Source organism: Neomonachus schauinslandi, chromosome 12 (assembly GCF_002201575.2).
Source record: "Neomonachus schauinslandi chromosome 12, ASM220157v2, whole genome shotgun sequence".
Taxonomy (NCBI): domain Eukaryota; kingdom Metazoa; phylum Chordata; class Mammalia; order Carnivora; family Phocidae; genus Neomonachus; species Neomonachus schauinslandi.
The window spans coordinates 105,681,688-105,699,389 of NC_058414.1; the positions used below are offsets into that span (position 1 = coordinate 105,681,688).

Here is a 17,702-nt window from a genome sequence, read left to right on the forward strand (position 1 = left end):
GACCAGTCAGGTGCAGTCCTGTCCCTGAGCTGCAAGTGTGAGTGGGCTCAAGGACCAGTACAGATGCTGCTCAGATGGGGTAACATGGCTTTGTCCTTTGTGGTCTGATGTGGAATCCCATCGCTAGGTCTGGCCTTCTGTGCAGCCTCCTTGAGTGGACTGGGCAAAAAAAGGGATGCCTTGGGTTTTATGTGCCCTAGGGCACGGTCAGAAGGATCCGTGCACCAGACTTCCCCACAACACTTACTGGTGCCGACACTAAATGTCTTTCAAATATTAACTGTATTAACCCTCCCAGCCTTAGAGATAATGACTATTATTTCCACTTTACGGATGAGGACACTGAGGCCCAGAACAGTGAAGTCACATCACTCAGGCTTCCAGCTGGTGTGTAAGCCCAGCACTGGGCCCCTGGCTATGAGTAATGCTGCCTGTCCAGCTTCCAGGTCCACACCTGGCCATAGTTAGGTCACCTGCCCAGGGTCACACAGCTCCAGGAGGCCGTGATTCCAAACTGGTCTATCTGAACCCGAGGCTCCCACTGGTAGGACCAACTATCCCGTGCTAAACTAGTTCTACTTTATAATAAAGTTGTGGGCTTTACTTTTTCTTTATAAATTCTTGACAGAAATTTATAAAATCTTTAAATTCTTTCATAGAGTCTTCAGGTCCTCATTAATGAGCTCGATGATTGTGGCGTGTTACTTAACCTCTGTTCTCTTTCCCACTGAATCGATGTGACGATTACCATCTTCATGTAATCATTCAGCCAATAAACATGAATTATTATTAAGTATAAGGCCTGGGGTTAGGTGCCTGCATGAACCTTGTGGTTTGATGGGGAAAAAAGAATTAGGCATAAAATACAAATAATGTGTGGCCAAGGAGAAGAAGTCAGATTGCAAAACAGGCAACCGGGCAGAGTGCTTCCGTAGAGGATATCCGTGCTGAAACCAGGGGCGGGGGCTTGGAATGACCACCATGGCAGCACCCGCCCTTGGAGAAGACACCAGCTGCCTTAGCCACGAGCACAGTCCCGCACCCAAAGGAGGCGAACTTGGGCCTTTGCTGCATGCGCAGACCCACGTCCTCCCTGACCCTAGGTTTCCAGGCCGTGGGAGGGTAGTGAGGGCAGCTCGGCTCCCAGACCCACACACATACTCACTTATACTGTGACTGGTCATTGCCACCGACATCTGGGGACGTCAACTTCTGCAGTAAAATTCGTATGATACTAATAAAAAGGACAAAATTGACCTGCACAAATAGAGACCACATGTTTGTGTGGGATTTCCCTGCAGGGAGGGGATGTAGCCGGGACGTCTGCGGCTCAGCCCCGCCTGAATCGTCTCTCCTCCCCTCTGTGACAGAAGTGCAGGAGCCCTGCCCAGCCTGCGGCTGCCCCCCAACTTGGAGCTGACTGTGTCCCCTGACAGCATCATGTGTCTCAGGGCCCAGGCTACAGGAGCAAGCCAATTCTGAGATGGGAGGTGGACAAATGACAGCGTGATTCAGCTGTGCAGTGCGTGGCTGTGACTTCCTTGCAGGGTTCCTCCCTGAGCCAGAGAACATGCCTCTCTCCCTCCACCCCTCCCCCATCACTGAACCTTCTTCCCGACCGGGCCCGAGTCTAGGACTGATGGAAGGAGCTGGGCCGCTGTGTGTGGGTCTTCTCTCAGAAGGCTGAGCAGAACGGGGCTATTTATATTTAATACAGGGAAGTGGGCTCCCTCTCTACCCAAGTGTGCAACCCATGGATAGCTCATGTTTCAATACAGAAATTACTTACTAGGATAGATATTAAAATTGGTGTCCGTATAACCCACCAGGGAACACTGTGGTCGTTGGTATCCCAACACCTATTGAGAAGAGAGAAGGAAAATCATGTTACCTCTGATTCATCCACAAACCAAGTGCATGAGGGCAAGCTCGCTGCCTCTCAGCCCTTACGCGGTACTGGCAAAACCAGCTGGCTCCTCCCACCGCACGCGCTACATGCCTGGTGTGTTACGTGGCCCCCCTGAGGGCCCGCGAGTGCCGCGGTAAGGGCCGAGGTGCTCCACACTCACAGATCCGGATGCAACCCGTCCCTATCCAGTGACTTTGTTTCATGTTATTCTTCCTGACAGGACAGTCTGCTAATGGAGAGATGGAGCAAAAGCAGAACTCCAGGCCATGGGAGAAGGGGGAGACCAAGCCCCAGGGAAGGCCCATAACCTGGGAGTTGGTGTAGCTCATGCTCACTCTGGCCAACAGAGGGGAGTTTTTCTCCTGAAAATTAATTTCCTCTCATCTCCTGAATGGTTTGTGTTTGTACCTTGAATGAAGGTTTGAAATGTCTTTGGAATAACTGAGGCAGGCACAGCTAGGAATGTTTGTCTGGCAATGTTTCCACTGCTGGTTTCCAGCGTAAGCGCTGTCTCCGGTAGGAAGCTGGGAGAGGGCGCTTGCAATGTCTCCATTATTCGCCCCTCAGTGAGGCTCTGAAGCCCCTCCCAGCAAGGGCAGAGACCAACCCTCGCCTCTGAATCCTAGCTGGTTTTGGCAATAGGATGTGGAGCGCTTGGAACCCGCAGGACAGAAAAGAGCCTGCCATTTGTGCTATCTCAGACGTGCCAGTCCTCGGCCAACCCAGCAGGTGCCCACGGTGCGTGAGCAAGCCAGGCTGAGGCCACAAGAATGCCAGGGGAGTCAGCCCACGCTGCCAGTGCGCAGAAACACACCCTATGGACTCTCCATTATGGAAGCCACTGGGTTTAGGGTGGTGTGTTACCAGTAGTAGATAACTGGTAGACCCCGAGAGCCCTTTATGAGGCACAACATTCATGGTGGGAACTTGGTACCTGAGTTTGGGGCCATGATCCAGCTGTATACATAAAACAGAAGAGCTTTGGACCCTGCTCATGCTGCATTTTAGAGAACTATGTCAGAGAGCTGTACTCCTGCTGGCCATTTTAACCTGGTCTTCAACTGGTCACCTCTCTGCACTTGGCTCCAGGCAAACAATGCATGCATTTTGCTTGGTTCCCTTTTGTGAACGCTGCTTCCCCCACCTAAGGTGCTGAGCCCCTCTGCCTGGTTTCCCCCAATCCCAGCTCTGCTGTAGGACCTGGTTCAGTTCCCATCCCTCACACGCATCTTCTCCAAATTCTGTCCCCCGCACCAACAGTCGTGAAGTCGATCTTCTCATATGTGGGGTGTTCTGTGTCACTCTCTGCTCGGCTGCAGCTACAAATGCAAATCTTCCTCGCAACCGGACAGTAAGCTTCTTTCTCGTTTCCGAAGACTTAAGGATGCCAGCAACTTGGGCCAGGATTGCTCAACTTCGTTTTAAAGGCAGAGGTATGGACCCAGCACTCACCCTGTGTCTTCTAAGGAGAGCCGGGCTGCAGTCCACGCCCCTGTGCAGACGGTGGGGATGCCTGCAGAAAGACACCTGGTTACCACAACCTGCGCTGCTTAACTGGGACAGCACATGGACTCACGTGTGCACCCTCGTCCACCAGGGTCAGCAAGGACAGGGGCTTTCTGATGGAAGGACCCAGTGGAAATGCTTCGTAAACACACGGAAGTTTATGCTCATGCCTTACAAAGCACTGAAGATAAACATGTGCGGGAAAGCTAAAGCTTCACAGGACTGCAAGGCGTCACCGTGCATTGTGAGTGTTGTTACCACAGTGTGGGAGCATGGCAATTACAGTAAGGGGTGCTCCTCACTGTGAACCTGGGGGGCCCACTGCTTACACCCCTTCCAATTCTGGCTATCGAAGGTCCTGCTAACTGGCGGGAAAGCCCTTCTCCTCCATGCTACTTCTTTCTGACTTTCCCACCACAGGGTATGCCCCAGGAATGGGACTTTATAGCAGTTTTAAACCAGGTTCCTGGTTCCTAGAAATATGAGGGTGCTGCCTATAGGAAACTCTAGTCGTGCTAGAAAAGCTCTTCCTAATATGACCGGAAGTGCATCCTACAGGGGTAGGAAAGAATTTTTCTGAGCTGAAAGGTCTGCATTTATAGGTGAGGGGGTGGAAATCAGGGACCTGGAGGGTTGGTGGGGTGGCTGATGGGCATCGGGCATACACAGGGGAGGACAGTCCTTACCCCATCCAATCAGGAGATAGGCTGCGAAGCGTGGGCTGGGGGAGAATATGGCCACCAGCAAGGTGTGGAGGTATAGCCCCTCCACCAGGAGCCAGTAGAAGTTTGCCATGATGCAATACTGGAAGAACACGAGGCTCAGCTTGCAGCCAACCTGGAATGTCGGAGACAGAGCAAGAGAACACGGCCCCATTCGGATAGAACAGTTCACCATGGGCAGAGTAGCTCCAGGACATGAGGCATGCACGTGTTTGTCTGAGGAGCCAAGGACACCAACACAGTGGTGTTGGCTGGAGATGCGCACCGTGTTAAAGTGAGGCCCTTGGCACCCACAGCCTGGGATCAGAACTCACTGGAAGATAAACACGGGCAGGGGGCAGATGCACACAGCCACCTCTGGGAGCAGCGGGCTGAGGGAACGTGGCGGTGAGCACACCTGCCTGCCCCTCTCCCTGCCCCTCCTCGGTCTGCGTCCTCATCCTCTGCCCACCCCGCTTTCGATTCTCCGTTTGTCCTCGCCACCCGCTCAGCAAGAGAGAAAAATAAAGGGCAAAACAAGAGAAACCAGCAAGCACGTTATGTCCCCAGGCATTTTGAAAGAGTTTTCACTGGGAAAAACCAGGTAGTATATAAAACAAAGATATTTTAATCTCTCAGACCTTCATATAAACATACCAGGTATTTTAGCCTCTTGAATAAACATGAAACTGAGGCTTTTAATTGGCAAGTGTGTGTAAGTGTGCTGAAAAAGAACAGAACTTCATTTCTATTCTTCTATATCTTTGCTGCCTCCCCCAAAATATATGTGTACAGGTAGATATCCATACACACTTACGTGTGGATAGATGTACCTTTACATACGTGGATATATTTTTATATGTGTACGTGGATATATGTCTGTAGGTGTGGATATATTTGTATATATGTGGATACACTTATCCACGTGCATGTATTTATATACATGTGTGCGCTCACTCGTGAGCTCCATCGGACAGAAATGAGAACAACAGTGCACGGAGATGTGTGTGCAGGGAGGGGTGTGGTGCCCAAGTTGGTAGAACGGTTAAATGCATGATGTCTCAGCCACACGCTAGGCGATCGTGCCACCATTCAAACTGACACACCGGTTGGCCTGGACGATTGCCATGATGTCGTGCTGAATGAGGACGGAAGATGCAGAAACAGCGTGTTGCAGGTGACTCTGTTTTCTTGGTACAGCCGTGAAGCCACCACCCGTGCGTGTCTTTCCAGCTGTCCGTTCCCCACCAGCACACCGTGAGGACAGGAGGTCTGGGGCGGGACGAGCTCTCTGCTGACTTCCCCTTCTCGGCCGTGGTTTCAGACTGTATCCCTCGGGGTCGAGAGCACGGAGGGAGGGCCTCCAGGGCCTGCTGCCGCTCAGACGGCACAGCACAGAGACGCAGGCCGATCGCCGAGGGCTGTCCCCTGGGCTGGGGGCCTCCCACTGCTGCACACAGCCAGAGTCGAGGGCATCAAGCCCTGCCTTCAGCTGGGGCTCCTGCTGAGGGTTGGCTTCCAGGCGGCCACCTGGTTGTTTGTTTTCTCTGGACTAGAATATGCTTTTCCAGGGGTAGACGAAAGCCAACCAAAGCAGTGCAGAGAAGGATGCCAAGTGTGTACACAGCTGGGCGAGGGTGGGGACCGGAAGTGGGGTGTGGCCCCGTTTGGTGCTACCATCTAATACAAGACACTTGGCTTCGAGGCCCACTCCCTGAAAAGAAGATGGAAGTCTGCGCCCACCTCCAGGCTGTCAGAGGTAAAACTGGGTAACATACCCCACACCCTGCAGAAACAGAAGGTGTTTCCCTAGTTCCTGGAACACACACAGCGTCTGTAGCGTTGATTAAAAACAAAAACCGGGGCACCCGGGTGGCTCAGTTGTTAAGCGTCTGCCTTCGGCTCAGGTCATGATCCCAGGGTCCTGGGATCGAGCCCCGCATCGGGCTCCCTGCTCGGCGGGAAGCCTGCTTCTCCCTCTCCCACTCCCCCTGCTTGTGTTCCCTCTCTCTCTGTGTCTCTGTCAAATAAATAAATAAAATCTTAAAAAACAAAAAACAAAAAGCCCAGGATATTTTATTTAAATGTGTGAGAATACCACGAAGCAGCGGGCTACGAGACCTCACCACACAGCGAGCAGCAGAGCTGTGTGCCCATGGGAACGCCCGCTTGTGCGCCTTCACGTGTCCTGGGTCCGCAGCGGTGCCACATTTGAGGGTGTGGGGCTCCCAAAGCCCCAAACCAGCAGTCCTCCAGGCACAGATCCAGACACAGACGGAATGAAGTCTGATGGTGTGTTCCTGTGTGCATGTGTGTCTGCACACATGTGCTTGTGTTCATGCCTGTGTGTACCTCTGTGATCATGTGTGTGTGAGTTTTGGAGGCATGTGCATGCAGGTGCACACATACACGTAAGCATGTTGATGGGCTCTCACTCACCTCTCTTCTTCCTGACCCTCTGCCATTCTGACCTGGGCTGTGGGCTGGCTTGGCAGCTCGCTGGGCCCAGGACTCTCCATGATGTGCAGGTGCTCAGCCTCCAGCCTAAATCTTTGCCTCTCATCCCCTCCCCAGCCCACCTGCGACAGCAGGCAGTGGCCAGGTCCGAGCTTAGCTTTGGGCTGGGTGCGTCCCTGCTTAGATGTTCTGGCTTCACCGCAGAATTCACGACTGCCACAGTGTATATCCCCACTCGACCCCTCCCTGGGCTGGGCGGCACTCAGACCCTCAGGGAGTGCCTTGGAAAGCCTGAAGGTAGGTTTTTGAAAATCCCGACTGACGCTACATGTCATTGGGCAGTCAGGAGGAGACACACTGAGCCCAGGACTCACTGCTATGTCCAGAGTATGTGGGAAGAGGGGGCCAGTGGAGGGAGAAGCCTTCTTTTGAAAGGAAATAGACTCTGTCGAGTTCTTGGCCTCTCCAAGTGTCTTGAGAAATAGACCCTTGGACCCATTTGGGGGAGATTCCCCCAGTGTTCTGCTTGGGAGAATAATGTTGGCTTGATACCCAGCTGAGAACAAAAACGTCCAAAAAATGCAACTGCAAGAAGAGATGCTTTCTCTGTTCCTCATGCTGAAGTCTGACTGTCTCTCTGACTACCTTACTCAAAACCTTGCCTTCTCTGGGGACAAGAAGAAGGAAGACCCAGTCCTCCTTCTTTCTCTCCTGCCTCCTTTTCTCCTGCCTTCTGTCCTCATCTTCCTCCTGTCCCCCGACCCTTCTTCCCTCTGTTGGTACACGTCTTGGTGACATCCTGCTGGAGGGGTGCAGCTAGGTCCCTTCCCCTCTGCTCTCATGGCTCTGGGGACTGGGCAGGGGAACCCTGCACCTGCTCCCTCCTTCTCACACTTCAGCCCTCAGACCCAAATCCTCAGGCATTTCCATGCCAGAGTGTGCGGTGTACCTGCAGTTTGAACCCTGACCACAGCCACATCGAGCCCTTTGAGCTGCCGGGCTTCCCTCAGCTCTGTGTCCTCATTCACAAATGGGCAAACTGCTCTTTTGAAGGTCACTGGGCACTCACCAACAGTGTCCAGCCTGGCACTGGAAGACCCTCAAGAAATGGCTAGGTGGATGGGCAGAGGGGTCGGTGATTTCCAGCATAGGGGCAGGCGGGGCAGGGTAGGCATGGCAGGGAACTTATTCCCCTGGGTCCCTGTCACTCCCCTGCCCCTCAGTGGGGTGCCCGCCAGGTCCTGTCTGTGTGGCTGGGAGCATGGCCCTGGGTTGGGTGGCTGGTGTCTGTGGGCCCACCAGGGTCACTAGCCCTTTAACAAAAAGCTAAGGAAGGAGGGCTCCTTTGAGCAGAGTTTTGAGACCCCCGCCCCCCGGAGAAGTGAAAGGAGGTTTCCCAGCAAGAGGAGACCCCAGAGTGGCATTAGGGCTCAGCCCTTGTCACCCACGTGGGATGCTCCATCGTGGGGCAAGAGCCTCAGGGGCTCTGACTCCCACTTGGGGGTGAGGGTTTGCCAGGTGAAGGATCTTGTGTTACTTTTATTATTACAACAAACTCCTTTTATTAATTCAGTCCAAGTATGTCGTGAGTTGATTATCCCCAGAAATCTATTTACCCTACATGCCTATGGAACAGCTGATGTTCTGTGGTGTCCTAAAACTGAATTAATTTAACTCTGTTCAGCCCAGAGCAACAGTGTCAGCAGATGAATCCATCTGCTTGGACCTTGAGAGGAGAGCGGCCAGCGTCCTGGCTCCTTCTGCAGAGAGGAGCCACCCGCGGAAGCTGTGGTCAAATCGAGAGCCCAGGTGCCCGCCGAGGTCCTGAGGTAGCCTTACGTGGGCGGCAGAGAAAGCCTCGGCAGCGCGACCTGCATATTGGAGGGGCGTGGCCAATGCCCTCAAAGAACAAGCCCTGCAGGCCCACTATCACCACCAACACGGAGGGGTGAGGAACAGCACAAGTAGCGTCCATCTATAGAAATAATTAGCACGGTTTCTCCTCGTATCAGAGAGCTGGGCCCAACATGTTCACAGGCATGCAGCTGGGCTCCTGGCAGGCGCTGCAGGGAGCTCATTAGCTGCGTAGGTGATTTCCTCCCAGCGACCCATGGAAGCATCTTTACTCATAATCTGGGAGATCTGGGGTGAAGACAGTGACACGATGCATCTCCACCCATGCCAGGGTTTTTCGGCCCAGAGCTGCTGCTGCCGATCACTTCGGGCAGTGCCCTTGTGTTGTTCTGGCTCTGCCTGGGGGTCGTGCTCATGGCCCATGGCCTCCCAGCCCCCGGAGGTGCCTGGGATGCCACCCCATCTCGCCTGCCGACCCAGGCCTGCTCTGAGCCCCAGCCTCTTGGCCCCTCTGCTTCTCAGGCCTAACCCTTGTCTTTAGCCCTATACGCTGGCTGTGGGACTTTACCACTGTGTGAGGTGGGGAGAGGGACAAAGCGCCGGGGCGGTAGGAGGGAGGTCCGCGGGGCTGCCGTTCACACAGGCCACCCTCCCCTCAGTGAGAGGACCCTGTTCACAGGGACAGCCTTACCCAGGAGGATGGCTGGTCGGGGCAGTGCAGCGTGCCCGAGCTGGAGTATAGCACATCATCCTTGACCAACACTGAAATGGCTCGGAGGATGAAGGAGAGGAACAGGTTCAGGTGGATGTAGTTCCGGGTGCAATGCAGCTTCCTGTGGTGGAGAGAGGCAGGGATGAGGGGTGGAGGGGTGGGGGAGGCAGGGATGGGGAGGGGCGAGAGGGGGTGGGGTGGAGGAGGGATGAACGCTTTAATAATTGGATTTAATATTAAGGCTTTCTTCTTTTTTTATGGAAGTTTCAATTCCTTACTGTACGTTTAGGATGTTTTCAGTTTTGCATTATGATAACTACCTTTGTAGGTAAACTTTTCCTTTATTTCTATCTCCTCAGGTTGCAGTCCTGGAACAGGATTTCAGGATAAGAGTATAAAGCAAACAGTGCTGAGTTCCGAGTCCGCAATGGCATGTGTCCACTTCACAGATGTGAAGACTGAGTATCTTTGCAGCAAATTTCCTGCAAGACCCATGTCAAATGATCTGCCTCTGAACTTAACTTTATGTGATATCTTGCTTCTCTAAAAAGTGCTCAGAACATTTTGTTTCTAATTCGCTTGTACCACTTAGATTCTGCTCTGGAGAAAACTTAGTCGGTATTTGATTTGACTTTTAATTCAGAGCCATCAGGAAACAAGCTACTCCACACAAGTGAATGCTAGCTCTTTAAGTTTCAATAAAGTTAAAAAATGTTGAAGGACATTAAAACACATTGTAAGGAAGACTTCTACGAGAGGCGACAAAGAAGCAGCTTATCTGACTACCTCCCCCCAGGGGGCCAGCGTGGTTTCGGACAGCTGCCTAAGGACCAGGAGAGTGGCCAGAGTGGCCAGGACCCAGAGCACCGAGACCCCGGTAAGAAGAGAGGCCCCGAGACATGCCCCCCTCCAGCCTCCGCCTCGGTCTCGTCTTTCGAGGCCACTACCTACACAGAGATTAGAAAGAGATTCCGATACTGGCATCTTAAGATATGGACTCTCTTACTCAGATCAGTATATTCAAAATAATTGATGAAGAGGTGGAGAATTTTATTAAAGAATGGAATTGATTACAAAAATCAAATGGAAAGTTGAAAACTCAAAAAGAACCCTGAAATTAACAATCAAAATGGCTGAGTCTAATATTAGATACAATAAATGAGAGTATTATGAAATAGAAAATAGATCGGTTAAATACGTATAGACATCAGTAGAGAGAAACAAAATAATGGGAAGTGATGTAGGGTTCGAAGCCAACGGCCAAGAAAGAATTCTCAAGATGTTTTCAGTGCAAAAAAGGTGGTTTTATTAAAGCAGGGGGACAGGACCTGCGGGCAAAAAGAGCTGCACTGGGGTTGTGAGGAGTGGCCCATTATATACTTTCAAGTCAGGAGGGGGCTAGGGACAGCGTAAGTCTCTAAGGAATTTGGAAGCAAGGTTTCCAGGACCTTGAGGAGGCTGGCTGTTGTTAGGAAAGGGCCATTTACTACTGTCTAGTCAAACCGTAGTTGTGAGACCCTTCAGATGTGTACGGGTGGGCCACGTGCTTGGAGGATGATTGCCAGCACGTATCTTGGGGGGGTAGAGATAAAGGAAGTTTCCAAAGTAATTTCTTTAAAAAAATTTTTTTTTAAATTTTATTATGTTATGTTAGTCCCATACAATACATCATTAGTTTTTGATGTAGTAATTTCTATATGTTAAAGTAGACTCAGGATCCTGGGGGTTGGGCTCAGATTGCCTTTTGCCCTTAGCAAATATTAACATCCAGTCTTCCCTAGAGGAAGTTCACTCTGCCTGTTTCAAGGACTTGTCAGTGGGCTGTAGGTGGCAAGGAAATATAATAATTTTTCTTCTGCCTTTGTTTCCCACATCAGGAAGTATAGAAACAGAGTAGGAAATATATGGGGAATGGTGAAAACACTGTTGAACACATGAGAATGGAGTTTCAGAAGGAAAGGAGAGACAATAGGGTAAAAGCAACATTTAGAGAATACTAGCCAAGGATTTTTGGAAGTGAATAAAATAATGAGATTAAAGAAATGCCATTAACCTCAAGAAGGACAAATACAAAGCAAACCACATTAAGTCCCATGACAGTGTCACTGCTGAAAACCAAAGACAAGTAAAAAAAGCTTCTAAGCACCCCAAGAAAAAAGACACCTTCCTTCAATGAAACAGTGGTGAGACTGGCCGCTGACTTTTTTTTTTTTTTAAAGATTTTATTTATTTATTTGAGAGAGAGAGAGAACAAGCCGGGGAGAGAGGCAGAGGGAGAGGGAGAAACAGACTCCCCGCTGAACAGGGAGCCCGATGCGGGGCTCGATTCCAGGACCCTGGGATCATGACCTGAGTCGAAGGCAGATGCTTCACCGACTGAGCCACCCCAGTGTCCTAGGCTGCTAACTTCTAAAAAGAGAAATGATGTTCATTTTTAGTGTGATGAGAGAAAAAACTGCCAACAAAGAATTCAATACTCTCAAAAATATCCTCAAATGAGGCAAAATTAAGATGATTTCATGTGATCAAAAACCATGAGCCCTCATTGTCAGTAGGCCTGTGCTGAAGGAAATCCTACAGGGGTTCTGCAGGCAGAAGGAAGATGACCCCGATGGAGACACAGGAGGAAGGGAGAGCCTCGGGAAAGATAAACACATGGCATCTCCAAGTAACCACTGACTGTAAACGACAACTATAATGCATACGGCCTTAAAATAGACTTCGGATTAAAATACATTACAATAACACAAAAGACATGAGGGGGTAAATGGAATAAAAATGTTGTCTTGAATTGACTGGGAAGTGGTAAAAATAGTGATTGGAGGTTAACTCCTACGAGACAAGGACGTGTGGCAATTTTGGGAGATGCCTAGAAGCAGCAGAACAGAATGTATAACTGACAATCTGAAAGGGGAAAATTGGAATAATAAAAGGAAACATGAGATGAATGTGAAAGCCTGCCCCTCCCCTCAAGAAGCCGGTGTCTGTCCCCCACGCTGGCCTGTTCCCACTGCTCCTCACAGGGGCTGGGCTCACCTCTCAAACACCTCTGCTCTCTGCTTTCTCCTCCTCACTCTGTGCTGCCCATGTCTTCCCCTGAGTGGAGTCTGGGATTTATGGCGGTCTCTCAGACATGAGCACACACTCATTCCAGTTAGCAAGCAGTGCAACTAAATTATGTTTGCTGAGTTTCTGAGCTATGTTCTTCAGCACTCATTGCTCATTGTAAAATCTCACTTCCAAGTATGGATCTACACAGGATGATGGATGTAGCTGAAATTGGGGCTTCCAGAGAAACCACGCTGGAATCTGCTCCTTCCTGGCAGCTGGAAATGGAACACCAGTTCCCGAAGGTGAGATGGTGAACAGAGGTGTGGGCAGCGCCTTTCTGGGCTGTCCTGCTCTAACTGGTAACACGGGGACAGGAACAGCACTGACCTGCGGGAGCTGCCGTAGGGACTAAGTTGATGAACACCTATAAAATGTGCGGTGTGGTATGTGTTGTTAGCAATCTGGGCTTGTGGGGACTGGAGCTGTGATGTCAGGTGCCTGGACATCAAAGACGGTGGCTGCAAGGACTGCCCAGCGAGTCCCACGCAAAACTAGGTGGTGTGTTTGTGATCCAAGTCTACGCTGAGATTTGGAGCTGCCTTAGGAGACAAGTTGCTCTGTTTCTCTGTGTGTAAAATAAGAGCGTGGTTACTTAATGCTTTCTTAGCTATGGGGCTATTATGGACAGTAGATTCCTCATGATTGTAGAAAGTTGTTTCCTGGGTAGAATTTCCAGGATGACGTAGAAGTTATTTTTAGAATACGGAGTTTGGAATTGACACTTGTAGCATCGGACACGCAAGCACAGCTGATGGACGGAGGCAGGGAGGTTCGAGTCTCTGTGGCCCAGGAGGAAGGCAGACCCACGAACCGTACACCAGCTCCCGGCACTGATCCCAGCAGCCGGGACACACCGACCACGGCAGAAGGACATCCACAGCAGGTGTCGCCAGGAGGTGACTAAGGATGTGCGCGTATGGAACATTGTTTGACATTCATGAAACCATCTGAGATTCTCTTATAGACCAACATCCACTTTTGCAATAATTCAAAATGCCCGTAGGCTGGCTAATTAAATATGTCATGCATCGCAAATCCCAGGTAAGCTGCCGATGTCAAGAACATGGATTGTTCAATATGGGGGCTCTTGAAAACCAAGCTGTAACTTTTCTAGTTCAAGTTACGCTGTCCCAACTTGCCTCCCTAAAGTTTTCCTTTCTTTTTTTTATCTTCAACAATTTGAAGATTTAAAAATACATAGTAACATACAGAAGATAGCAGACTAGAATAGATATTAATGTTGCACAAGAGTTTCTATTCTTTTCTTTCCAGAACAAGAATATGATGGACTGTCCCCACATTTTCCAAAGAATAGCTCTTCATTACAGCTGCTGACTTACTCTTCCTGAGGATTCCCACCCTCCTGATGGAGTTGAGATGCCTGGAAAGTATATTACATTTGATGGGTTTCTCAGCTACGACAGTCTTTACTTGTTTATTTCCAAGTATGGATCTCCTAATGGATTATCTGTTAGTTTCTGAAATATTCCATTTGTTATATTTTTGTTTTTATCTGAATACCGGCCAACATGTGAAATATATTTGTGTAAAGAGAAATAAGACCTGTGGTGATCAAATCCCTGTTAAAATAAGAGGAATATCAACAGGCTTATTTAGTACTGGGGATATTCAAGTCACAGATTTAGTCCTGAATATACTTACTAGCTCTTCCTAGACAGACGCTTCTGTTCTGAAACCAAAGCCTCTACCTTTAACCCTAACCAACCAGCTGTATACACCGCATGTCATTAGTTACCAAAAAGACCTACCGGAGGTTCGGGTGGGTGGGAACTCTAACTGCACACCAGGGGGAAAAACAGCAAAATTCAGAGTGCTTCCCACATGCCACGTAGCTTCATTAGCACCCACACTTTGCGGATCACAGAGAGGTACAGTAATTTGTCCAAGGTCACACAGCGACTAAGAGACTGACCCAGGATTTGCATCCAGGCATCCGGCTCCTGCCTTCATACTCTTGAACACATTATACTGTCTCTTAACACTCTTAGCACCAATGGGCAAGATCACGTTGCTTCCGTATTTTCAAAGGATTTGCATAATGGCTGAGTATTTGGTAACAGCAGTTGAACTGAGTTCTTATAGCCAAAGTCCATATTATCTCTTTATGTAAGAAATGCAGAGTATTTAAACAAAAATGTAAATATTAGCATCATATTTTACACTAGCATTCTCCAAGGGAGTTTCACTGGTTTAACACAGGGAGAGAGGGCTTGGAGACAGCGAATTTCTTTCCTCTTCTGACAGGCCTAGGTGGCTTAAATAGCAGAAATGCTTATTTCTGATACTTACCTGAAGAGGCAAAGAATTATGCTTCCGGTTGTAAGGGAAATCAGAGAGACACTGTAGCCCAGAGTGTAAACGGCCTTCACCAGAATGTAGAACGTAATCTACAAAGAGGGAACAAAACAGCTGTGAGGTTTTGGTGGTCAGCACTGGACCGAGCAATGCTTCCTTCACGCGGGCCCTCGCTGCCCGTCTCGGGGCGCACCAGACAGCGTCAGCCCACCTCCATTCTGAACCCAAACACTTTATTCTCCTCTTTAAACGCCCACCTATTTCCCTAAAATTCATTCTGAGTGACTGTGTGGAGCAGGGAGAGGGATAACCTGGGGGGGTCCCCAACTTCGCTGTCTGATCACTATTAAATATGTCATGCATCACAAATCCGAGGTAAATTGCTGATGTCAAGAATATGAAATAAGCTGAAATTTTTCTAAAAAATATTTTCTAAAAATAAGCTGAAATCAGAGGGGGCTTGGGGGGGGTGCTTCCCATGAGAGAGCCCCAGAAACCACAGGGGACTGCTTTGAAAATATGTCCTGACCTAACTGGGTTTTGCTGCTCTGGACCCCGTGAGGAGTGAGGACCCAGGGGACATTCCGCACTGGCCCTGATTTCTCCATAGCCCTGTTCACACCAGCTTAGTGTAAACTCTAGAGAGGGGATGGTGCCCACCGAGCCGATCCCCAGCCCTGGGGTCAGCCAACAAACACGGGTTCAGGCTGGGGTAGGAGGGACGGCCTTGCTCCTGTAGCTTCGTGGGGCTTGGCAGCGTCCGCAGGTCAGTGGACCCCTGCAGGCTGGTCTGGACCCACTGTCCAGCCCCATTGTTATTCTTTACCATCAAGGTGATGCCCTTTTGAGGAGAGCTTTCCCTCTCCTTATTACCCTTATTATGGAAGACTCAATATGGGTAATGACATATTTCAGAAGTAAACTACAAAATTTGGAAAAAATGAATTTCTAGTTAATATTTAATGATAAAATGAAATTGATTGGTATAGCCTCTCAAATAGTTCAGGCAATCAAGGTTAGCATGAAGCTTGATCTGGCAAGCTAATGTATTAATCTGATTTTAGAAGGGTTTTTCCTTGTTAAACCTCAAGGCCCTGTTGTCATTCTTTTTAGCTCAAGAAGAGAGGAGATGTCATGCTGGCATTCTGAAAACGTCCTTGAAAACTCTAATTTTAAGTCTTTGTCCACATTCTATGTTCTATTCTGAGCGAGAGATTATAAATAGGACTGGGGCATCCTGAGCAGCTTTTTATCATTTCGTCTTGTGATCAGAGCTCACGTTAAATAACTGGAAAAGGCAGTATTTCAAACCTACCAAAAGCACAGAACACAACATATCTATACTTAACGAGCACGTATCATGTATCTAATATACCCATCACATGTAATACATACTATACATGTAATAACAGTATCTATAATCAACAATCTCCAACCAGAGGGACAACTGAGCAAGACTGCGGGGAGACCCCCGGTAGCCGCCTCCCTGACGCTGGGACGCTGGCACCTGGGATACCTCCACAGGGCATGGGCACGACCTTGCACCGTTCCGACCTTTCTGATGAGTTCTCTTCTGCGCGTGGACGGCACGTAGCTTTTATCACCCATCAACTGTGTCGTCTCTTGTCCAGTATTGGCTTCACGTGTTTTCAGCCCCTCGGCCTAATTGCACCACCGCTCTAAACAGTCAGTCTTTGCTGGGTTCCCTTGTTTGTTCATTCCTTGATTGTTGCTTCATCCTTTCTCGATTCTCAGTTCTTTTTTCTGGCTTCATTTTACCCCTGAAGCCCATTTCCTGGGCATTTTTAATGAGAGTCTGCTGACTGTGGATCCTGTCGGTTTGTTTTCTGACATGTCTCTTTCCCTCGTATTTCCGAGTGGACATTCCTCTTCTCCAGGCCCTGGGAAGGTATCTGCCGCCTGCCCTGCGGCTTGCACGTGCGTGGGCCATCGGCTTCAATCTCCGGCATCTTCTGGCAGCTGTGGGGTTCTCTATGTATGTGGGGTGGTCAGGCTCTCCGAATCGGATTGGTGCCTCCCTCGAGCTGTCACCCACTGCATTTTCTCCGGCCAAGCCTGCAGTCACACTGACCTCCTGCCCCGAGCGGTGCTGTCTCCTGCCCATCCTTCTCCCTACTCTTGGAGCCCACACTCCCCATCCCAGAACTCCGGTACCTACGTCTGAGTTCCTGTGTAATGTATCTTCTCGACTTTCATGTTTAGGTCTATTTTTTCCCATATAAGGTCTGGTAAGAGCATCTTGTTCCAGGTTTATATTTTTAATTTCCACTTTTTTTTAACATTTCAAATGCACTTATTTGCATTCTATGTCTGATGACTCCATCATCTGAAGTTCTGAGGATGTAATCTGTTTGTCATCTGCTGACTTTACTCACAGTGGCTTTTTCTTGGTGTGGTCTGTGCATTTGGAATATAAGCTTGTCTTCGGAGTGGACCTATGGGAATTTGTAAGGTCTTGGCAAAGATGCTTCCTTCCAGGAGCACCTGTGTTCACTTCTGCCAGGTACCCCCCCGCTGCTTCCATTCGAGACGCCTTACATGAGTGTCTCAGCTCAGAGCTGCAATACCACGCACAAGACAGAAATGGGAAAACCCAACCTGCAGGAGGGCATGCCCGTGGTGACAGATTTTTAGATTTTTCTCCTGGAAAGCGAAGGCGGGTAAGAACAGTTTCCCTGTCACCTCCATGGCCAGATTTTTGGTCTAGCTCTCCAGACGCCCAGCACCATCCACACCTGCATGCTCTTCATAATGATCCAGCAGTTGCCCCGGAAACCAGCGGCCCCTGCTGCCTGGCACCTGATTCTCAGCTCTTTTATTGAGATTTTTTTACTTTCTTGAAATCTCAGCTGTGCATTTTAAAGCAACACTGTTATACTTCAGCATTTTTGAGTGATTTGTACTGGGAATTTTTTACCTCCAATTTCTTATAGAGGACTTTCATTTCTTGCTGAACATATTTGGTATTACTGGTTAATTTAAATCTTTCTGTTCAACACATTTACTCAGCTCTTAATTGGAACCAGACACTGAGCAAGGTGTCTTGGGAACAGGATGAGTGAGAGAAGGGTCCCACCCACGAGGAACTCACAGACATATTTTCACCACTGGACTG

The 17,702-nt window shown here is 49.4% G+C and overlaps 1 protein-coding gene across 1 annotated transcript in view; it reads right to left on the minus strand.

The window, feature by feature from the left end:
- The window catches only part of VIPR2 (vasoactive intestinal peptide receptor 2), a 64,508-nt gene that overhangs the window by 4,700 nt on the left and 42,106 nt on the right, over positions 1 to 17,702 (minus strand). The window contains exons 5-10 of the mRNA XM_044920029.1: positions 14,561 to 14,658; positions 9,119 to 9,260; positions 4,102 to 4,252; positions 3,362 to 3,422; positions 1,790 to 1,859; positions 1,166 to 1,257 (exon numbers count right to left, since the gene is read on the minus strand). Coding sequence (XP_044775964.1) covers positions 1,166 to 1,257; positions 1,790 to 1,859; positions 3,362 to 3,422; positions 4,102 to 4,252; positions 9,119 to 9,260; positions 14,561 to 14,658 — 614 coding nt within the window. The remainder of the gene's footprint in view (positions 1 to 1,165; positions 1,258 to 1,789; positions 1,860 to 3,361; positions 3,423 to 4,101; positions 4,253 to 9,118; positions 9,261 to 14,560; positions 14,659 to 17,702) is intronic.